Below are 24,565 nucleotides of genomic sequence, written 5' to 3'. Positions count from 1 at the left end.
GTAATACCATATGTACCAACATTCAATGAGGGCCCACTTAATCTACAACATATTTTAAGTGAACAATGCCTTTGTCAATTTCTGTAGAGCTTAAATGTTATTTTCCTAAGAATTACATGGAAAATTATATTCTTTTTGCTTTAAGACATGCTCTAGCCTAAGACATCTCTTGAAGTAAAATGATAGAGAATGCATTTCACATGCAAGACATATCGGAGTTTCACACAAAGTTTGAGTGAATTTTGAAACACATGAACACAAAGCACCAAGGATGTTGAGAGCCCAGTAGAACTCTCCCCGAACCCTCTCCTAATGGAAAATGTTAGCATTAATTCTCCAGCAGTCACTGGGAAAAAGAGGAGGGGCAAGTAACTTCTGAGTGAACCACAAATGATTGATAATCTTGACTTCTTAAAAATTTTGGTTCTTTTTAGTAGCACTATTTGTCTTACAAGATGTGACTAGTTACTTGTTCTCATATCTCAGGATATTGTGGCCATCAATGTGAAAATATTTAACTTTAAATTTTTTCTTTGCGTATCTTTTACTTCACTTCTGTAGCTTTCATATTACATATCCCATGCATGAATACTGTATATTATCAGAATTTATCTGTCATATTGGTGGCACTGTGCTTGCATATCATGGGTGGTTGTCCTTTAGGAGTGAGCTCAATTAGCTTGACAATCAAGCATCTTTCAAAGTATGACATTAGCTGTGTCACTAGCTCATTGTATGATCTTAGAAGACTATTTACTTAACTCCCCTGAGTCTGCTTCCATGTCAGTAAAATGAGGAAAACAATGCTTACATTGCCTGGATTGTTATAAAGACTCGAAGAACTACTTACGTGTAAAATCTGGTCCATACCTAGTCCTAGTAGATTTAGTGTATTTTGTTAGTCCCTTTGTTCTATTTTACAGTGGTTTGTAAAAAAAATGAGCAGAATAAAATAAATTCATGCTTGCTAAGAAAAAAAATTCATGAGAGGATTTCTGATACTTTTTATTAAAAGTGCTGGCAGAATAAACTTTCCACATACCTAGCCCTAGGGCCCCTCATCTCACCTCAAATTAATGTGGCTGCCAATGTGGTGAAGCCAAGTCAAAGTCATCAACTTCTAATGATACATATTTTTCTTAAAGAAATAAGTAAATGAATAATTAAAAGCTGACTAAAAATAAAATTGGTCTATCAAGCAGCTAACCAATCCAAAAACAGAAGTTTTTAAAACCTTCAGAAGCTAATGGAAATTCTTTGATTTCTGGCCTTGTTTTGATTTTTGTCGCCTAAGACCTGCATTTCTTGAATTATAAAAGGAATGAATACACCACTTTGAGTTGATGAAAGGATCAAGTTATACAATATGTATAAAAACTGTACACATTAAATCACTTTCTAAATGTACCACTATTTCCTAGTTTAAAAATCATTTAATGTTCATCTCCTTGTTTCAGATTGCATCCTGTATCATCTTCTGATTGCATTATAAAACTCTGGAGTCAGACACTGAGAGAGGCAGTGTAGTCAAGTAATTTTCCCATTGGATTGGGAGACTTCTACTTCATAATGCATCAGCTCTTGTGGTCAGCTAAAGCTCCTATCTTAGACGATTATAAAATACTGAACCTTGAGGTAGCCATCATTTTCTGTAAACATTTTTAAAACCAGTAGGGAATACATGATGACAATAAAATTTTTTAGAAATCTTTCCTGAACCTGGCTGATATGGCACATCAAGATGGATTTCACAGTTTTACATCTACAAAGGAATGTTTAGAGATAAGATGAAAGCCGTCTTCCTTATTAATCACACATTGTATATTTGACTCCTGCCTCCCTCCTCAGCCTTTAAATCAACTACATCTGGTTCTTGCTACTTAAGTGTGCCATTACCTTTTGCATTAAAAGGCAGTTACCCCTAGAGAAAGCAGCCCCATTTGATTAAAAAATAATTGACTAGAGTTAGATTCATGCTACTCATCAGAGCAGCCCAAATGAAATTTTTAGTACTGGTTGGAGAGCTCCTTTATTTCTGCAATGGGGTCAGCAGAAGGAGGTGACTTGTTGTGCTTGTGATGAATTCTACATGGGATAATTATTTTGCTTGGCTAGTGTTAATGTTTAAAAATTACAATAGTACAGAATGGTTAACATCTGACCTATAGAAAGGACGAAAAAGCAATTGAGCTTTGATGCAACCACTCTGTGCCAGATGGTGTTTTCATCTATGAAAACCAAGGTGCATTATTGTTCTTAAACCTAGAGTATTTCAAGCTCTGAGAAGGGATCCTGGCTAATTAGCTACATACATACTGATGTATAATCACGAAACAGATAAGTAGCTGAGCTCACTGATTAGTGAATTCTCCGGAGAAAAATATGAATAAGATAACAAATTGTCATTTGAAATGTCTTGGTAAGCAGGGAATCTGACATGCCAGTAAATTTCCTGTGTGTTAGGTAAACTAAACAGTGTGTTTAGTGCCATAGATGATTTACTCTGGATCAAGCGCCTCATCTTATGGCTGACTCTTCACAAACCATTCTATTACAGGTGATTGTTCTATGGACCACACTCTGAAAAGCACTGGTGCTTTGCTCGAATCAGAATTATGTTAGGAAACCTTTTAAAATACATAATTTCCTGGTATATGCCCTTGACGTTTCTGGCAGGTTGTACCTCCATCTGCATTTTTATATCCTCCCCACGTAGTTCTGATGAACACTGCAGGTTGAGGAGCTGTACAATAAAATTCATGGAGGGATTCAGCCTAAACAGGTTAGAGATTAAGAATATGGGTTTTGCAGTTGGAACTTGAGTTCTTGCTTGTTACTAAGCAAGTTGTTTGGGGATTTCTAAGCCTCAGTATCCTCACCTATAAAACAGCCACAACTCATAAAGTCACTGAGCTTAAAGCTGTTGTGAGGAGTTTTTGTCTTAAAAAGGAATGCATTTAGCTCAATGTCTGCCACACAGTAGGCAGTTGATGAATGCCACAAGTGTCATCTTCACAGAGGGGGCTTTCCTGACATTTAAGGATATACATCTTCATACTGAGCTCCATATTCCTTGGACAAGCAAGGGACATATGGATAATGCTTGCCTGTATGAAGCTGCTTTTGCTAAACATCTAACTGATGTTAATAGTCAAAATTCTTCGTGTCGTGTTAAAGCCCTAAACCAATATGAAGATTTTTTTTTTTTAATTTTTTGACAGGCAGAGTGGACAGTGAGAGAGAGAGACAGAGAGAAAGGTCTTCCTTTGCCGTTGGTTCACCCTCCAGTGGCCGCCGCGGCCAGCCCGCTGCGGCCGGCGCACCACGCTGATCCGATGGCAGGAGCCAGGAGCCAGGTGCTTCTCCTGGTCTCCCATGGGGTGCAGGGCCCAAGCACCTGGGCCATCCTCCACTGCACTCCCTGGCCACAGCAGAGAGCTGGCCTGGAAGAGGGGCAACCGGGACAGAATCCGGCGCCCCGACCGGGACTAGAACCCGGTGTGCCGGCGCCGCTAGGCGGAGGATTAGCCTAGTGAGCCGTGGTGCCGGCCCCCAATATGAAGATTTAAAAAAAGTTGGCTGCCCATGGGAGATTATTAGATCATGCAACTTACAAAAGGGTGGCTCTGCTTAAAAACATGGCTGGAGCCAGGTGATCAAAAGGAGAAACCTTTTGTGTATCTGTCAGTCTATCTACCTATCATTGTTTTTCTAGATTGATGTCTTTAGAATGTGTTTTGTAGGGGCAAAATTGGGTATCAATAGTCTCAGCTAAATATGCTACTAGGTCACTAATCACAGAGGAAGGAGACATTCTTTTGCAAACTAGTTTGACAAAATTCCAGATCAGAGGCTCAAAGGACTTGCTTCCAATACAGTTCCATTCTTGAATTCCTATTTGCTAAGTAAGAGCAGAATATTCTGGTTCACCAGGTTCAAATGTGTATCCACTTCTCAAGGTGGCTATTTGCTGCCGTGGTTGAGACATAACTTGGGAGGTTTGCGTCCCATATCAGAATTGCCCGAGTTCGAGTCCTGGCTCCACTACGGATTCCAGCTTCCTGCTGACACGCACTCTGATGGACAGCAAGTGATATTTTAAGTGTGTGGGTCTCTGCCAGACGTTTGAGAGATTCAGCATGAATTTTAGGCTTCTGGCTTCAGCCTGGCCCAGTTCTGGCCTTTGCAGACACTGGGGAAGTGAACCAGTAGATGAAAGTTTGTGTGTGTGTGTGTCCCACCTTTCAAATAAAATCAATTAATTAAATCACTAGAACTTATAAAAAACTTGTATCTCCATTCCTGAAACTGGGATAGGCAAACTCTACCAAAAGCATTTGCTCTTAAAGGAAAAAACAGTTTCCCAGAAGAAACTTCAGACGGAGTGTGTAATTAGGAATTCAAGATGACGGATGTCGTCTACTCTGAACTGCCCTCTTATTCTCTCCCTTTATCTTGTCTAAATGTGTTCAGTGGGATCAAAGCCAAGAAGTGGCCCAGAGAGCTTATATTTTAAGATAATTTTCAGGTTTTTATTCAGTTTTATATTTGTTTTCTAATAAACTTTTACAACTTGCTTTCTTTCCCTATTTCTAATTTCGGAATGAAGGATGAAAAAAAATTACCTTATATTGACCAAGAAAAAATTCAGGATTTATTAACAGTATGAGTTTGATTCTAACCTTTCATTTGTGCTAGCTAGGGGCACATTCATGCTTAATACATTGAAATAAGCAAGGCATGATGTTAGAAAGTGAACTGCCAAAGTTGCACAAAGGGGAATTTACATTTAGATGATATTTATTACATGCTAATAATGTTACTGTGGATTATAAAATAGTGGATGTATTATGGGTCACTAAATCAGTAACAATCACGTTGCTGTTAATGATTTGGAACCCAGCTTGCTAAGCACGACTTGGCAGAGCTGTCAAGTGGTTAAAAGTGTTGGTATGAGAGTTAAGGACTTTAGCACTCAAGTCCAAGTCTGGCTGTTTTTGTGGTGTGTGGCCTTGGACCTGACTCCTCCGGGTTCCAATCTCCCCCTATTTGTAATTGGGTAATAAAATGCAGTCACCACGTATTGGTGGGGGAGAAGTAAGCATTCTGCTGGGGAGGCACAGGTTTCTTCTTCTCAGCTTCCTTCCCCCAGGTGCCTACCAGGCTCCTTCATCGTTAAGTCACAATAATCCTTCTTAGCCCCTCTGGTCCCATTCATTTTACAACCCTAGCGTTCTCAAAGATGGCACCATAAAGGACTGAATGTTACCCAAGGTGAGAAGGGCAAACATTGCTTTATGAGCTGCACTTTCAATGCCTATTTTTGAGCTTGCAAAATAGCAAGGAGAATGGTTATAACTAGCGCTCAGGCGCTACAGCTCATTTCCTATGTCATTGCCTATATTTTAATATTCCCTTAAAGGCTTTCATTTTGGGCATCTGCCCTTTTCCCATTCCTTGTCCCGTTTTCCCAATGCAACATGATATGTTTTATTTATCACCACACAAATGGAACTAGGAGACTGAGTTTTTCTGAGATGAGTGGTCAGTGTGGTGTAATGGAAAGACCAGAGCACCATGATTCCAACTTAAATTATGGCACAAAATCTGCTGCGTTCGCTCTGAGGGACTTGAATTCATCACCACCCCTCTCTGTCTCCTCGGCTGTAAAAGAAAAAGAAGGGTGTGAATGGGAGTGTTTCACTCGCATCTGTGCTCTGGGGGTTAAATGAGATGGGGTCGGCAACAGGAAAGCATCACTCGAGGGCACATTTTCATCATGAGTATGATGATGACTTTCATGTACTCAGCTCAGTCGATTAGGAATTTGTTAACAACTGGATTCCTGTGTGTTCTGCTCCCATTTCCCCAGCCCCCAGAGATGCAGAGGATCCCTGCCAGATGGCTGATTTGCCAGCTGTGTCTTGTTTTGTCATTGTAAATATCACATCCCCCAACTGGGAGGCTTTGCTTATAATGTACTATGCTTTGTCCTTTATCTCTTGCAGCTTGAGAATTACATCGTGGAAAACATGAAGTCGGAGATGGCTCAGATACAGCAGAATGCTGTTCAGAACCACACCGCCACCATGCTTGAGATAGGAACCAGCCTCCTGTCTCAGACAGCGGAGCAGACCAGAAAACTGACAGATGTTGAGACCCAGGTATGGGCCCCAGGGCCAAATCACATACTCAACTAAAAAGACTTTTTTTTTTTTTCCTTTTCTTTTAGCTCACTCCATAAACACAGAGCACATTTCAGCACTGAGATTGGGGAAACATATACATTTTTGTTTATTAGTAATAACAACAATGACTGCCTGACATGCTATGCATGTTTCTTTTGATTTAATGAGGGTTGGTATATTTAGCTCTCAATGTGTTTGCAAAAACAGAGCTGGTAAAGGACCTAATCAGTGTTTAAGTTCAAATAAACATTGCAGCTACCAACTGTGATATGATATGTGTCAAATAAAATAACCATTTGGGTCAAATTAATGGCTTTGATATGCACTTTTGAGCTGTATTGTTTTGTCTCTGGTGATATTCTAGCCAAAAATGGCACCTGCAAGGGTTTTGTGCTATCAGTAGATAGAAAGGAAAACCCCAAATGAACTGATCAGGAATGTGTGTGTGTGTGTGTGTGTGTGTCTCCTATTAGTAGATGTACAATGACATACTTATTTGAATTTAAATCAGCAAAATTTTGAGATGGCCTTGAATTGTCATGCCACAAACCCACCATGACCGTATCGTGTACATAGTAAACATCATTTGAGAAGATGATCTCTTGAGCAAGGAAAATTTACTCCACTTCTTAAACTCAGGAGATAATTCTTATTAATATAGTTGACTTCTAGAATCAAAACTGAAACACTCAAAAATAAGGTACTGCTTCATTTCCAGTTTATTGCACTTGTGTTAGTTACATCCCAGATGATGTGCTATTTAAAGAGAAATAGCAATAAAAACTTATATGGACAGAGTATTTTATATAACACAGACAACTTTCCCATTACAAATTGTTTTTATGAAAACTATTTAGAGCAGATAGGTCAGAAACTTTGATTTCTCACATTGATATAATGAATACATTTTGTACTCAAAAGTCCAGTTGTCTCATATGTTTCCTTTTCTTTACCCTTGGTTGGCAATACTGATACTTAACTAATTAGATGAAATTAATTAGATTAAATAATTAAATGAATTTGATTTCATTGGAGCAATAAATCACAGGGAATTTGGGAAATCCTTTTTTTTTGGCTATGTATTAATATTAACTAAACATAGTTTTCCCTATCTTGATTCTCTATGTACTATCACTTGAAAATAGAAGACATCACACTAAGTAACAGTGGTGATCTCTGAAGGTATTGCAGTATATATTACATGACTGAATTTTCTCTTACCTAGAACAGAATGTTCCCCATTTCTTACAAAATATTCTCATGGCCAGAAATAGTCATACTAATATTATATTGTGATTACATATTTGAAAATTTATACATTTCTGCTATGATAACTTTTATAAACTGCATATCAAGGTTTTTTTTTTATTTTCTATCCACAGATACCCCTATCTTGGGTTGTTTTTGCATTCTTTCCATCTAGAAATTGGAAGTTGGGGGAAACATCCCACTGTTAGAATATTAATTTCCAAAGTGTTTAGGTATTAAGAGACAATTTGTTTAGCATCTGTAAGACAAGGAGATAGTACATCATGGAAAAGAGCAAAAATAATTCAAAGAAATAATAACCATTTCCTATGTGGAGCAGTTAACATTTGTCATAAAGGGCCAGTGAAATTTTCTTAGCTATGTCAAGTACAATTTTAAGATAACTAAAACCTGCAAAACTTAAAGAATCACATATCCTTCAGAACCAACACTGAGAGGAAAATAGAAAAAAGATAATGGCTCAAAATGCCATCCCATCTTGATAGGTATTTTCATCTTTTAAAAAATCAGTTTGTTGGGTCCAGCATTGTGGTACAGATGGTGTCAAGCTGCTGCCTGCAATGCCAGCCTACTGGTACCAGTTTTGGGCCCCAACTGTTCCACTTCCCATCAATTTCCCTGCTAATGTGCCTGGGAAAACAGAAGATTGTCCAAGTATTTGGGCCTCTGCACTCATGTGGAATACATGGATGAAGCTCTGTCTCTTCTGTCTCTGTAACTATCTTTCAAATAAGTAATATTAAAAATGATCTATTTTAGTGTCAGACACACACCTATGACTCCCATCTATTGGTTCACTCCCCAAATGCTTTACAGTAGCTGTGGCTGGGCTCAGGCTGGTCTAAGATGGAAGTCAGGTTCCAAGAACTCTATCTAGGTCTCCGATGTGGGTGGCAGGAAACCAGCTATATTGAGCTATTACTGCTGCTTCCCAGGATCTGCCTTAAGAGTCGGGAATGGAGCCTGGTATGGAACCCTTGTACTCCAATATGCGGTGTAGACATCCTAACTGGTGTTTTGCACTATAGGCTGGGTTCCCATCCCTCATCTTCATTTTAATGTCTCTCAATTGTCCATCTATTTGTAGCTATGACGCTCCAGACTTTTCTTATGTAAACATAGGTGGGACTTAGTGGAACTATTGCAACAGGTTGTATTCTGGTTAGATAAAATCATTCAAGTGCACAAGTCCTGATGCACGGATAAGTTTACAAGGTGCATCCTAAATCGTTCCTCAATCTCGATACACTTTATTCACAATAAGCATTCAAAAGCCAATAGATCCTTCTGTGCTGTCCAGGTACAGTCCCAAGATTTTGCTCCTATATTCATCTAACCTGGCGTCACATTAGTGTCACTTTCCCTAAGACCGACCTTGCAACCTTAGTTACTTCAAGAACATGTGGAAATCACTTTTCAATGCATTTTAACAGCCAGCTTCCACATGATAATGTTGTAAACATAAGTGACTTACTGCTTCCTAGTGCTCTATGGATTTCTAGACTTTCAGCCTAACAAAAGGTGGTAGAGTCATGGTTTTCCTGCAAGGCCGTTTTCAGATACACTTTGCCTTGATAAGCTTCATGATCAGAAAATAGCTAAGTAATGTATTCATCTAAATAACCTTACTGGCGTGGCGGTGAGAATCGAGAACCGATCCCTTCGCATTTTCCTCCTCAATTGGTTTGCAGTGCTATTCTCACTTTGTTATCAGTTGTACCAATATCTATTCTCCTTAAAATTCCTCTTTTTAAGTGTGCAATAGGAAAATATAGTTTCAGAAACCATTTATGTCCCTTCCTGTAGCATAATTTTATTTTTCATGTATTTTAGATTTTGGGAGGAACTAATAGGCAAATAAATACCATTAAAACCAAATCTAATAATCTGTATTAATCCCCATTCTAATAATTTTTACATGTTAGCTATTTAGTAATTATAAAAATACAAAACTCAACAAAGTAGATCGTGTTGAAACAATGGACAGCAATACTAAGAACTGAAACACAGAAAGGGGAACTTACTTGTCCCAGTGAAAGTTAGAGTAAGATTTTAAAGACTGGCATGAAAGTGCACAAGCTTTGTCAGCTCTCTGTCTATGCCCCCTCTCTCCATGGTTCCCCGTCTCTCTGTGGTTATGATACATGGATCCGAGCAAAGGGTAATATGGACCTATTCGCAGTCACTGAATCCCTCCTCTCAATGAAGATGCTGCTGCCAGCCTGCTCATATCAAGGAAGGGACACCTATTGTTGCCATTCTACCATGCACCCGTCACGTCAACTCTGACACCAGGATGTAGTGTTCTTCTTGTCCCTGGCCAGCTGGGCCAGCTATAGGAAGGTCCCTCAGACACTGTTCCTAAGTTTCTAATGATTTAGAGGGGGAACTCTGGTAATAGAAATGTAACTTAAATTTTAAAAAATATATTTTGAGTATTTCCTTGATATAAAACGCTTTCCTAGGTACTGGATAGAATATATTAATACATGAAAGCAGTCCTTCTCTTGAGTGGCAGAACATTCCTAAGTCATTTCCTCCTCAATTTTCTGTCAAATTATTTAGCTATAAAGCCTTTTCTCATAGCCATAAAAATGCACCTTTCCAGTCTCCTATGGTGGGGAGTGTAAATGACCAATGGCCCCAGCTGCTGTTCTCTGAAATTCCACACTGTGCTGGCACAGAGAACACGGTTCCCAGTGGCCACTTCCAGGCAATGAGTCACTGTGGCAGGGATACTTAAGCTTGCTCCTGGGGGCTGACTATTTAGCACTGCTGTTGGGGGCCAAGGGACTCCTTTGACACATAACTTTCTTAGCCAGGGGAAGCTGCTTGTTTATAGCTACAAGAGTCTGTGGGAAAGAACCGAGACTTTGGAAATAGACTGCTTGAGTTCCATTTTGGCTCTACTGCTTGTTAGCTGTGTTGGGCAAGTTACTTCAACTCCCAATATCTAGACTGTAATATAATTATTATCTCTACTAAACTCCGTAACCAAATGAGATTATATTTTAAACATAGCATAGACCTAATATATTTAGAGATAATGAAGCTATTATAACGTTATGTTGATTATATATAATTATAATATGTACATAGTACTAATAAGTCATGATTAACAAAATCATGACTAAGATTAGCAAAAATTCTCTGAGATTAATTTTCATATTTATATTTTCTCAATTGTTCTGCCCAAAATTTTAACAAGTTTTATTTTTCAGGGTTTAATAATTTCTCTTAGTTTAGAATAGGTTTCAATGCCTTTTTTCCTTAACATTGACATTCTTGTGAAACTGGGGTAATTGTTTTGTGAATTGTTTCATATTTGAATTTTTCTGCATATTTACTTATCAGGGTCTTTGATTTATTCTTACATCCCTTGGAGTTTTTTTTTTTTTAATTGAAAGTTGCGCATAAGGACTCAGTTTGGTTGAATTGAATGTTGCAGTAGGAGTACACTGTAAAATAACTAATCACTTCATCTGCATCTCATCAGGATCAAAAATCAGATTGCTGCACTGTGATGCTAAGTTTTATTTGACTAGGGTAGTAGCCTATATCTCATTCTAGCCTAATGTTTTACTTTCCTCTTGGAAATTAATAAATAACTTGTAGGATAAGATTTCATCAAACTGCTTGTCAAAGAAATTACTGCATTGATTTTGACAAAGGATGATTTTTCTCTCATCCCTTATTAATGTATTAATGTTCATTCTTTCATAAATGTATATTGCCAAGGCATTATATATTAAGTTACTTTTTTGTGTAAATGTAAAGAAAAAAATGAAAACAAAAGCAGCCTTTAAACAGGGCAGATTTCAAATTAAAATATGCTGTTAAAAGAGGCTTCCATCCGTGGTTCTTATATTCCACCCCAACCTTCACCCTATTTTCAGAGTTAGTATTAAAGAAGATCAGTGGCACTCTTCAAAGTTTTTTAGGAGAGGCCTCAGAAATGTGCTAGCTCATTTTCTCTGGGAAACTAATACTTTTTATTTTGAAAATTTTATTTTTAAAAGAAGTAAAATTTAATAGCCCATAAATCTTCAAGTTGGGTCTTGAGAATCTTCCTTACTCTTACATAGTCTGGAAAGTTTAAGCTTTGAACTTGTCCCTCAGGGGCTTGTTCTATAGACTCCTCACTGGTTTCTTTTTTTTCTTCCCCCAGAGATGTGCTTTTGGGATGTGTTTAGGCTAAGAAGGAAATGTCTTTTGTCATTTTAATGGAACACTTTGATTATTGCTAAGCATCGAGTTCCATAGACACATGGCAAGAAAGTGGTCAATTTATCATACTTTGCTGTACAATTCTCAAGGTTGCCCACTTTTGAGCTTTAGGCCTATTTTAATACATCAGTGAAAAGTGTTGAAATAAAGCAGCAATAGGGCTATGGTGATGGGGAAAGAAGAGAAGGGATTGGCATTTGTGTGTAAAAGTTGTCTGAGACGACCGGCAGATATCCTGAACTTTTGAGATTGGTCCCTCTCTTTCTCCTGTGTGCAGATGCTGTCTTTTTAGCTTGGACTGTTGTAATTGAAGTCCAGCCTGATGTTTCCATGGACCTATTACCCTCTCTGTGACCATAGCCAACTTGAGAAACATGTCCCCCTCTGTGGTCACTGAAGCATCCAGCATAAAGCTCTAAGTATCCCAGTAGGCTGCATCCAATGCTGCAGTCCTGAGGTTCTGGCTCCAGGAAGGGCAGCCCTACCTCTGTGCAACTGACATTATTGTGGGGCATAAAGACGTCTAGCAAATGAGTAAAAAGATAGGATACTTTCTGATAGTGATGATTCCATAAGGAAAGTAAAACAGAGTAACCTGTTTGGAGGGTGAGGGGAGAGCTACTTACTAAGGGTGGCCAGAAAGGACCCTTTTGAGCAAGATTTGAATGATGAAAAGAAATCAGCCATCATGTGGGAAGGGATGGGCATTCCAGTCAGTGGAAAATTCAAGTGCAAAGACCCTGAGATGGAAATGAATTTGTGGAGGTGGCCCAAAGAAGGCTGTGTGGCTGAAGCAAAATAAACAAGGAAGAGAGTGGCAGGAAATGGGATCCAAGAAGCAGGTCCTGATCGCTTAGAGCCTTGTAAAGCAGGCTGAGGGCTCTGGAATTTATTCTAAAACAGGAATGCCATCCGCTTTTTTCATTTTATTTGGCAGAAAGAGCAAGAGGGATATGACAGATATCTTCCATTACCTGGTTTATTCCCTAAAGGACTGCAACAGTCAGAGCTTGGCCAGGCTGACACCAGGTACCCAGAATTCAATCCAGGTTTCCCATGTGGGTGGCAGGGACCCAAGTACTTGAGCCATCACCAGCTGCTTCCCAGGGTGCATATTAGATGGAAGCTGGATTGAAAGTGTGGTAGTCCGGACTCAAACCCAGGACTCTGAGGTAGGATGCAGGCATCCCAAGCTAACCCACTAACCACTGTGCTGTACCCCTACCCCTCCATGGTCTATTTAACAGAGGAGGTGGCATAACCCAACTTGTGTTTTTGGAAAGATCACTCTGGTCTATCTGGATGTGAAGTGGAGGTAGCACAAAGGAGAAGAGAAGAGATTGAATCTTTAATGGTTTCCAGACTTTTGAACAATTTTGGATTGTTCACTCACAGAGAATGATATTTACTGTTCTTAAAAAACCAAATGATGGCGGCGCCGGCACCCAGGGTTCTAGTCCCGATTGGGGCACCGGATTCTGTCGGGTTGCTCCTCTTCCAGTCCAGCTCTCTGCTGTGGCCCGGGAGTGCAGTAGCGGATGGCCCAGGTGCTTGGGCCCTGCACCCGCATGGGAGACCAGGAGGAAGCACCTGGCTCCTGGCTTCGGATCAGTGCAGTGCACCGGCTGCAACGCACCGGCAGTAGCAGCCACTTGGGCGGTGAACCAACGGAAAAAGGAAGACCTTTCTCTCTGTCTCTCTCTTTCTCTCACTGTCTAACTCTGCCTGTCAAAAAAAAAAATGAAATTTTTGGTGTTTGAGGATGCCAGAAATTATGATCAGAGAGTATTTTAAATTTATTTATGTGTACATGACATGCTTAAGTTAGGCAGTGTACCTGTCATTCACACACTATGAATGTCTGCTCTGTGCAAAGCACTGTTCTAAGTGTCACTCACAGATACAAGTGCTTATTTTCCTATTTCATTATTTTATAAAACTCCACTCAACAAACAACAATCTTTCCTGCATGAAAATGTGTTTGGTAGTTGAAAGTTTTATCTGTGCATTCCCAGTTTTTACAATCTCTACCATTGTTTACTTGTGAGTTGCTCCTAATTCTAACTTCAAATCACAGCTTCCCTTAAAGAAAATGGTATGGAATAGGGAAATAGTTTTTAAAGCTATAATACCCTCCCAAAATGTAATATGGGATTAGTATAGTAAATTTTAGATTAACTTTCTGTCCATAATAATGACAAGTGTAAATGGATCATAACAGTTTAAACTTTTTTGAGCTATAAACTCCTCATCTCATAGTTCTCCGCCCCATCTCCGCCCTGGTCCTATCCCTGATTTCACACATTGCAGGAACTCGGCAAAGCAAATGAGATCTTGTCAGACTGAACCACACATATTTTGGGTCAAATACTGTCTTTATTTTAAAATGATTTTTTCTTCAATGTGAATTTTTGGCATTACTTTTAATTTTTTTAAGTTATTTATTTGAGAGACAGAGAGACCTCCCATTCACTGGTTCACCCCCCATATACCCACAGTGGGACTGGGCTGGTATTAAAACCAGGTCTCCATGAGAGTGGCAGAAGCTCAAAGTATTTGAGCCATCACAGCTGTCTCCTAGGAGCAGAAGCTGGAGTTAGGTATTGAATTCAGGTACTTTGATGTGAGACACAGGTGTCTTAACCACCATCTTAACCACTAGGCCAAACACTTGTCCCTATTTTTTAAAAAGTTTCACATTAAAATAATTATCTTGATTACTGCATTTTTGACACCTCTTTAAATTTTGCAACCAAAGACATTGCCTCTCACCTCAGCACAGTTTCTGCCCTTATATTTCCCTTCCCTCCAACCTCCTGGGGCTCAGCCTTGGTCATATCAATGTATTTTGAAAAGGCTTTCTACATGCATCTGATAAAATTCCATATTGAGACTTTGAGGGTTTTCCTCCTATTCTGTTCAAAGTGTCATTTTTGTAGGTAGACCCTTTACCCCGACACTAACTTTACAAGAAGTTTTCCCAGGTGCCTCTCAATTAGCGCTAAGAAAGTTGTGGTAGTTATGAGTTTTTGAATAGTGGGACTTTTAAAACTAATTTACCCTCTCCCTTGCCCTTTCATCCTCTTTGAAAGAAGAAAAGGAGGAAAGTGAGAAGGTAGACAGGGACCTGACATTGACAGCATTGGAAGTCATCTGCTAGGGCTGAACTGTGTGATCTTTGCTGGGAGAATGATGGGTCTGGTACACGCATGGCTCATAGGCTCATGTCATAATAAAGCCCACCATACAACATAACATGGGTCTTCAGGTTAAGAGTTCTTAAATACTCTTCAGGTTAAGAGTTTCTGGAGGGTAGCAGTAATCGGTTTGTAGTACAATCTGGTCTCCTGGTCACTGCATCTCCACATATTAAGACCTGGAATGATTTTCCATCCTCTTCATTTTCTCTGGAGAGTGGTAGAATAAGAGTCAGCCTATCTGGATTGGAAATCCTGCTCTTCCTTGGTTCTCATGAGAATTTGAATCACTCTGTGAACCTGAGTTTCCTCATTTGTGAAGTGGTAACAATAACAGGTGGTTGTGTCTAGTAAAGAATAGGAAAGCTTGAACAGCAATGACCAAACACAATAGGTGATAAACACTGTGTAATTATGAATCTGTTTAATCTATGTCAAGACTTGGTTTCACATTTCTGATTTTTTTATGGTGCTGAGTCAAGGCAGGTGTATGTTACTTGCCTATGGTGATTCTAAGTTATACATAACCTTGTACTAATATCCAACTTGCACTTGTAAGTATAGGAGATAAAATATGTAGAGCAATTAGCACAGTAGAAAACAGTAAGATTTCAGGACACAAAAGTTGAAATACGATAATGGATTTAATGACAATATTCTCATTCAACTATCACTAATGTAATATGTAAGAGACATGAAGAGCATTAGTTAGCACAATGTAGACCATTTTACTATTCTTGAAGACATTCTTGAATCAGAAAACAAGATGAGAAAACCCTTTTCTTAGATTTGTGATTGAAGTTTGAATGGTTTTATCTTTTATCTTAAGGTACTAAATCAAACTTCTCGGCTTGAAATACAACTGCTGGAGAATTCATTATCAACATACAAGTTAGAGAAGCAACTTCTTCAACAGACAAATGAAATTCTAAAGATTCATGAGAAAAACAGGTGAGGATTGTTTTATTCCAAAAATGTTCATGCATATACTTGTTTATATCCTCCACCTTTATACTAACTCATTAAAAGAAAGATTGATATATTTTACTAATTAAAAAAAAGACATACAGGGCCAAATTAATATATTAAGAAGGGGGAACTTCAGGTGAATATAGTAATTATGTCAACAATAAGATTATATTGTTGCCTACATTATTGAAATACGTGCTTTTAAAACATTTTAGCATTAATTTCTTTATACTGACACTCAAAATCCACTGTATTTTAAAAATTGTTTATAGGACTAAATACATTATATTACATTGATTTTTTTTTTTTTTAGGACAGAATTGAAATCTGTAATAGTAAGGGAAGAATAGCACTTCTTGAATTATCATTCAACCCTGTTAAGCTTTTGACCAAGGCAATGTTGTTGAATTTAGAGATCGTGAATGGGGAGAAATAAAATTTAAAAATTTAAAAAAATTTTAAGAGAATTACTTAAAAATAATAAAGAAGGGTTTTTTAACTCCCTATTTAAAACTATTTATTCTGGATATATAAGTGTCTTTGGTTGCCTTTGTAGTTATTATCACATCATTTTATAGGTGATGACTCCTCCCTGACAAGCAAAATGAGATTTAGAGAACTTGAGAGCTGGACAGCAAGATACTATCCTAGTTTTAAGTAACTATCATAGATAGCTTGTGACTGAAGTTGGAAATATTCTCATGTTGTATTTTAAAATGCTAAATCAAATCACTTCTGTAGGGCAAATATCTTGTATTTAATTACATTTTCCTCTGGATATTTGATGACTTGAAGAAATTTCAGTTCTTGTGCATTGTACTGAGTTAAAGACCATTGTATTGGTGTAAACTAGTTAAATGTTACTGTATTGGCTGAACTAGAACTTCTGCCATTTTCTAAACTGGAAGGGCACCTAAGGCTCACAGCTCCTTTCCTACTTTATGGAGGACATAGAGTCAGTGAAAGTGGGTGTGCTTGCCAGGGTCACACAGCTCGCTATTGGAAGAACTGGGAATAGAATCCGGGTTTCTCTGCTGCCAGTCCTCCTCTTTCTACTCTATTCCATGGCCTCTTCATACTATCTTCAGCCTAAAAGAAATTTCCTGCTTCACCCTAAATGCCAACAATTTGAGCTAAAACTTTGCATGAAGATAAACCTGGCCCTTGGCTTAGAATCTGCAAGGGGTCATGTGTACCCTGTGACTGCTATTTCTAAATTCTATACTTATTTATCTTTTTACTGTGTCATGGGGTAAATCGTATAACTATAAATAAACGTGACAGGACTTGACCCTGGATTGGCGGCACGATGAAATGTTCTGGAATTAAAAACCTGTTCAACAGTAACATTTATCCTACTGCAGATTCACAGTAACAAACATGTACATGTACATGGTTACTTCAACCATCCTAGGATTTAGGGTCACTAAAAGTAAACCCCATTTAGTCATTTATGTGCAGGTGCTATTGTGAAAGCTTTGTCCAGGAATCATGAATAACTAAAACAATGACAATTTACCTTATTTTCTTATTTTTTTGTTTTTATAATTGTACAAATAACACACATTTCTTGTAGGAAAAGAAAAAAAAGTACCCAAAAGAAAATTAAAAACCGCTGTCCTACAAAGCATTGTGTATTTTGCTGCATATTATATACAAATATATTTTTGCACAAAAAGTTATGTTATACTCTACACATTGCTTTTCAGCCTGCTTTCCTTGGAGGTATCTTTTAGTACTAATAACAAATATTACCCATAGCCTTCTTAGAAACGGCATGATATTTCATTTTATATGTATTACTTAGGGTAGTCTTAATTCACCCTTTGTTGATGTTACTACCTAATATTTATTATTAAAACTTTAGCAGCATGAATTTATATTCTTCAATTAGCATCTTACTAATATGTACATTAGTTCTTGGTCTATAGTATCTGGCACTCGGCTGTTAGGATACTATACAATGAATGGAGGGGCCTGAAGTATCTCAAGCGTAACTACAAAAACAAATCCTACTCTTAGGTATAACTGGTATGCAGCTCTCTCCCTCCCTCCTTCTTCCTTTCCTCTCTCCATCTCTACTTCTTCCCTCCCTCCCTCCCTCCCTCCCTCTCTCCTTCCTTCCCACCATGCTTCTCATATTCATTTCATTCTTTTTTATTGTTTTTAATATATTCCTATTACCTTAACTCTAGATTATTTTGGATTTTTGATGTTTGATAAAGCATCTAGTAATAACAGCTACTACAAAATTCTCTCTTTTAAAAGATTACTTTTAAAAGGCAACTCTTTAAAAGTAGTTTTCTCTGTTCCATCAGTAAAACTGGGTCAGACTGTGAGCCCTTAAGAACTCCACTCTGGGTCAGGGCATCTCCCAAGCACAGGAATGCTTTCTGCTGAAGATGTGAATTTATTCTGGCTAATTCTAATTTCTTCAGAAAAACCAAGGTTTTCTTACATTTATAATTCACACCATTTATTACATATGGTAATATTTTCAGAATTATAACAATTTTCTTTTCTAGCAATATAGACGTTTCAGAGTGAATTCAGGGATTATGTTTTAGTTAGAAGTTAATTTCTTTCCAGTGCTGAGAAGAATGTACATACATCTTATATCCTACTCTGTACCCCTTTCTTTTTTGACCTTGATCCCTTCAGTATGACATTGCCTCAAGTGTGGTTGCTAGGGTATCACCTCCTGGTTGTGTTGTATTACTTCAGTTAACTGCCTCGCTTCCTCCTGAGGGGTCAGGCATGCACATGGAGGGTTGGCGGATCATCTGTTATGTAACCAGGTACAAAGCACTGTTTGGAAGTGGTTTTCTTTGTACATATCAGAAATACTCATTTGTGACACTTAGCATACTTCCTTTTTTTCCTGTGCTCAGTGAAATGAGGGAAGGTCTACCAACCTCTTTCTAGCACAACCAAGCAATGAGCCCTCCCTGTTTAAGTGGAGAGAGAGCCAAAGTTAAACAATTTATATTTTTCAAAATTATTTATTGGTCCTCCGTACCTCTTTATTTGAATTTTAATCCTCCAAGTGCAACAAGAAGCTATTTCTATATTGGGGCATCTCTAAAACAGGAACAGCATGCCTGTAGTCAGGTCTGGTTTGGATTAGCTAATACACTTTGCAAGGGGGGGATTATCTAAATTGAGCTTTTCTTCCTCCCCAGGGAATGTGGGGGTTGTCTGGGTGTAGGACTTACCAGCTTTGAATAAGATGGGACATCAGCCGCCAACTTGGTGAGCTGGCCTTAGAGATGTCCACCACCTCTCTGGTGGAACAAGGAGGAATATTTTATGGATAGGATTATACTACATAGCATGCTGAGATATCCTGCTGATTCACATCCTAGCAAAATAAATGGATCACTTGTGAGGCTGAAAATGGCTTTTGGCCTCATTGGATTCACTGCTTTATCTCTTAAATAGCCAAAAACACAAAACAGGAATAGGATTAACAACATTTGCTCTGTTTATTTTTCTAACGCTCTGGTAGGGGTGAAAGAAGCTTCCAGTTTTCTTTCTCTGGGATTTTTTTTTTTCTTTTGTTGGATGCTACCCTAGTCTCAAAACTTGGTCTTGTTTCTTACCTTCTTACCTCAAGGAAACAGCAGAGGGTTATGGGATCTATAACTTACCCATACAGTCAAAGTTGCACAGCTCAGAACCCAACTAAATGGGAAACATGAATATTTACCTTAATCATGAGTACCAAACGGGACGCGTAACTGTCACTTTTTATTAGACGTCTCTAGTATGTGACTGACTGCTTCTGCTCTAAACAAATGAAAGAGCAGCAGGGGAAGATGTCCTAAAGCAATTTCTTTCAGCTGAGCCAAATATGAGACTGGCTCAACTGGCCAGCTTACAAAACACCTATCCAGCTCTGATTTAACCCTAACGTTTTACAAGGTTGGAGTGCAGTACACAAAATAGAGCATCCCAGAATTAATCATTCTGCCTTATCAGAGTATCCAGAAAGGGAATTGACACTCCATGCACACAAAGTTGTAGCACATGAGCTTTCTTGATAATTATGTTGAATAAGCAGAGTGAAGATGAGGGAAATTTTTCATAAGACCATTCAGAGCGAAGTGGAATTAGACTCATGATCACAACTCCAACTTATTTTGAGCAATGATAGCTACTATCTAGCTATCTACTATAAGGTAAACATCTGTGCCAGGTGCTTTACATTCATTATTGCTAACTGAAGAACCTTAAAAATCAAACCAAGGTGGAGTGACCTAAGCCAATACCATTAAAAACAAGAAGTTACCTTTGCCCCAAATAAAATTAAAGTTTAAAAATTACAGCCCTAAACTTTTTCCCCCAAAGCTAAAATTAGGTGCAGCTATAAAAATAAGGGACACTATGCTTAGCTAGCTGCGACATTTGTGCCTGGTTGTGCTAAGACCTAACCCAGTTTGTATGCCTCCTAATACTCAAATAACGGTGTGGGAAGCAGGATGCTGCTCTCCCACCAGGGGAACAAAGGGAGTGAGATGTTGTCCCCCTCTGGGTGAACAAGATGGCGCTGGAAGGGAAAGGAACTACTAAAGAAGTAAACAACAAAATGGCAACATGGTGCATGCCTCCCATGTGATCCCGTAGCTGATTGGATAGAAGGTGCATGCCTTTCACGTGATCAGCTCACAGATTGGACTGCTGTGTGCATGGCCTCCCATGTGGTCCCGTAGCTGATTGGGTAGAAGACGCATGCCCTTCACATGATCAGCTCTCGGATTGGACTGCTGTGTGCACGGACTCTATAGTGCTTTTGATTGGTCGCTGTGGGTATATAAACCGTGTGGCTTTGTGCTGGGGGCACTCTGGACTCCTGAGTTCAGGAGGCCCGTCTGCACAGACGCCGAATAAATCCTCTTGCTTTTGCATCAGCTGGTCTGGACTCTGAGTCTTTGGGGTGTGCCTCTCGACGTGTTAGCATCCTCACTCCGAGGGTCTAACACTAACCTTCCAGTCAGTCCTGCAAAGTATATATTCTTATTTCCCATTTTGCACAAAAAATACTGAAGTTCACCAAGGTCAAGTAACTTGCCCATGAACAAACAGCAACTTTATGACAAAATTAAGGTTCAAGACTATAGTGCCTTTCTGCCTTAAATATTATGTAAAATATTTCCCCAATGTTATGTAGCCTCAGTATAATTGATGTGGTTGTCAAGTTATTCTATTAACACAAATATAAATTTGAAAAAAGGAATAAAAATTGAAATAATATATTTGAAAAAAATATATATATAAATTTGAAAAAAAATAGAACAGTTGTTTTTGGCCTATCATATAGGACATTATTTAGTCCTTCTAATATTGGAGTAGAATATATCAACTATTTATTTGATATTCAAAATTCACTGAACTTATTTGACAAGCCTCATCTGTCTTCTAGATGGAGTTATGAGAAGTTTTCAAGTTAATTTTCTGTGATTGAAACTTGTTTAGTTTCCAGATACCAAATCATGCCTTTATATTATCAAATAATTGTAATGGTATAATCAAGTATTAGTGTTTTAATATTTGATATGCCTAAAGAAATGAAATGTTAAATCAGTCTTTTTAATTAAAATAATTCTTCACTTAATAAATTCTTCACAAAACACTGAAGTAAAACCTTGTAAACTTCTAGTATCTATAGGCTGAATTATGTTACTTGTGAATATCAGGGAACAGAAAATTGCCCACTCTATTCTGTCCCTTCTAAATAGAACATACACAGATTTTGATGGAATAGAACAATATCATTTTCTCTTAATTTTTTAAGTAGTGAACTTAATGGCATATAACATTTTATTTCTTTTAAATTTCAATGACCTTGAGATATTAGCATATAAATAAGATTCTGATCAAACTGTTAATCCAAAAGACTTCTCAAATCTCCCCTTTCTCTGATTCCCTATAATACACCAACCACTGTTCATGCTATCAAATCCATCTAAATATTTTTTCAATCCATTCTGTCCTTCCTGATCCCACTGATTATGCATTAGGTCAATTTCTCATTATCTCTCGTCTAGGCTGCACAGTGACCTCTGTACCTTGAACCTCATGCCTCTCAAATATATTATCCAGAGCATGACCATAATCTTCTAAGATGCACATCATGCAAATAGTTTTCCTCTTTTAAGTCCCTCCCAACCTCTGTGTGATTCTGTTTAACTGTGTCTTTAGCACAGACATAGTCCACTATCATTTTAATCCTAATGTCACAATCTTCTGTAAGTCTGATTTTTTTCAAAGGTATGACCTAACAGCCAAGAGCTCAAGCTCCAGGACCAGACTGCCTAGATTTCTCTTTCCTTTAATTACCGCTAGAGCAAACTCTATCACATTTTATTTGTGTAACTCTGGTCAAATTACTTAGACTCTCTGAGCTTTGGTTTCTTAATTTGTAACACAGAGCTAATGATAATAGTGCTGTGTGGAGCAGTTCTGCAGATCACGTTAATGAATACAAATCATGGATAGCAGTGCCTATGATAGTGTTTAGTTGTGTTACCAGCAGCATCACACTGAACATATGATGTTATTTTAGACACGTTTGGTGTTTGCCTTATCTGGCATATCTGATACTCCTTATTCAATTTACAAACTCCTACTCATCCTTGAAAACTCAATGCATGTGTGTCTTCCTTCAAGAACTGTTCGCTGGCCCTGTCCCATAGATATGCTCATTACAGTTTATGAGACAGCATCATAGCTATAATCCCTCATTATTTCACTTACACCATAACATGATAATAAAGAGGGGTATGTGTGTATGTATTTATATCTACATTATTAGACTGTGACTCTTTGGAACACAGAAACTATATTTTGTTTACTGTTTTCTTCTTTCTCCCAGGCACAATTCTCTATGAATAGTATATAGTATTAAATGTTTTCTAAATATTCAGTGAATAATGAATGGGCAAACATCTCAGTAACTCTATCCCAACCAATGCCATTTATCTACACACACACTCACACAGCTAACAAAAATACTTTTAGTGGGAAATACAGACTACATAGTTTATATTAAATATTGTAGGCCCATTAATTGCTCTTAACATAAATAAAATGGAGAAAGAACACTATTCTACATTCCAAGAAGCTCATTTCATGGCAGCCAAGGTTATCAATCTACATTCTGAGGTTCACTAATTCAGACCAATCTTTTAATTTCTGGACAACATCTGTCCATGCCATTTTAGATCCTTGCTGTTTATTTCATTTCTCTGATAAATTTTTTAAAACAGTAAGACAAGCTTGATATTGTCATTAAGTTATAAATCTGTATACATATTTGCAGGTCAAAGTTTCCCTACATTCCATAGCCCTTATAATCCTCAATCCCACAAAGAATCCCTGTCAATAGATAAGTTGGTGTTTACTTTTCCAAAAGTTTTCTACAAATATACTAACATGTACTTAAGTTTAAATGGTACACATATTGGTATGTAGGTTTACATAGTTACATGCTAACACAATTTCATACAAGCATAGTATATAGATGATGTGAGTATATGTTTATAGGTCTTACGTATTTTCTGTTGGGTTTATTTCTATTTATTTCACAGCAATTTTGTAGCAATACCACTAACACTTCATATGTATAACTACATATAGATATACCTCATTCATTTTAAAGAATGAGTAGCAGTCTATTCTTATGTATGCACTATAATTTAAAGTTTATCATAATTATTAATAAACATGATGTACTAAAATTAGGGTAGTTGATATCCTAAAATATTAAAATATACTGACAAACTATCTCTGAATTTAACATTCTCCCTAGTGTACATAAGCTTCCTACTTTCCAAAAATCTTGATAGCCATTTTATTCTTCTTGGACACCAGGGAGGTTAGATTGTGCATCTTTTTTCTTCATTTTGATTTATTAGTCAAAGAGACACAGGCAAAGAGATCGTCCATTTGCTGGTTCACACACAGAATACTATAAAAATCAAGATTGTGTCAAGCTGATACCAGGAGCAAGGAATTCAATCCAGGTCTTCCGTGTGAGTGGCAAAAATCCAATTACTTGAGGGGCTGGTGTTGTGGCATAGTGGATAAAGCCACTTTCTGCAATGCTGGCATCCCATATGAGAGTTGATTTGAGTCTCAGCAGCTCCATTCTGATGGCCTGGGAAATGCATCACAAGATGACCAAGTGTTTGGGCCCCTGCCATGTGGGAGACCACCCATGTGGGACACCCAGATGAAGCTCCTGGCTTTGACCTGACTCATCCCTGCCCATTGCAGCCGCTTGGGAGTGGAAGGAGGATCTCCTTCTCTTTTCTTTCCCTCTGTCTCTGTAACTGACTCTCAATTAAGTCTTTTTTTTTTTTTTTTAAATCCAATTACTTGAGCCATCACCACTGTCTCCCCGGGTCCATATTAGCAGAAAACTGGAGTCAAGAGCCAGAGCAAATATCTAACCCTGATATTCCAATATGGGGCAAGAGAGTCTTAGTGTCTAATCAGGCTAAACACATGCCCACAGGATCTTCATCTTTTCATTTGACAATTTGTATTTCTTCTATATCGAGCCTCTTCACATATTTCTCAATTTTCCATTAGATTTTTTGTGTTTAATAATACATATGAGTTCTTTAATGGATATCAAAACTATTATGTTTGTTACAAGTATGTTATCTAGTTTGTCATTTATTGCTTAATCTATTTTAAAATGAGATTATT

The 24,565-nt window shown here is 37.9% G+C and overlaps 1 protein-coding gene across 2 annotated transcripts in view; it reads left to right on the top strand.

Annotated features, from left to right (window-relative positions):
• The window catches only part of ANGPT1 (angiopoietin 1), a 253,480-nt gene that overhangs the window by 146,630 nt on the left and 82,285 nt on the right, over positions 1-24,565 (top strand). For both annotated transcript variants that reach the window (XM_008255828.4, XM_008255827.4), the window contains exons 2-3: positions 6,009-6,164; positions 15,711-15,832. In XM_008255828.4, the coding sequence (XP_008254050.1) occupies positions 6,009-6,164; positions 15,711-15,832 (278 nt within the window). The remainder of the gene's footprint in view (positions 1-6,008; positions 6,165-15,710; positions 15,833-24,565) is intronic.

This window comes from Oryctolagus cuniculus, chromosome 6 (assembly GCF_964237555.1).
Source record: "Oryctolagus cuniculus chromosome 6, mOryCun1.1, whole genome shotgun sequence".
Taxonomy (NCBI): Eukaryota; Metazoa; Chordata; class Mammalia; order Lagomorpha; family Leporidae; genus Oryctolagus; species Oryctolagus cuniculus.
Note: the sequence above shows the minus strand (reverse complement) of the source record. Positions and strands in the feature narration are given on the sequence as shown.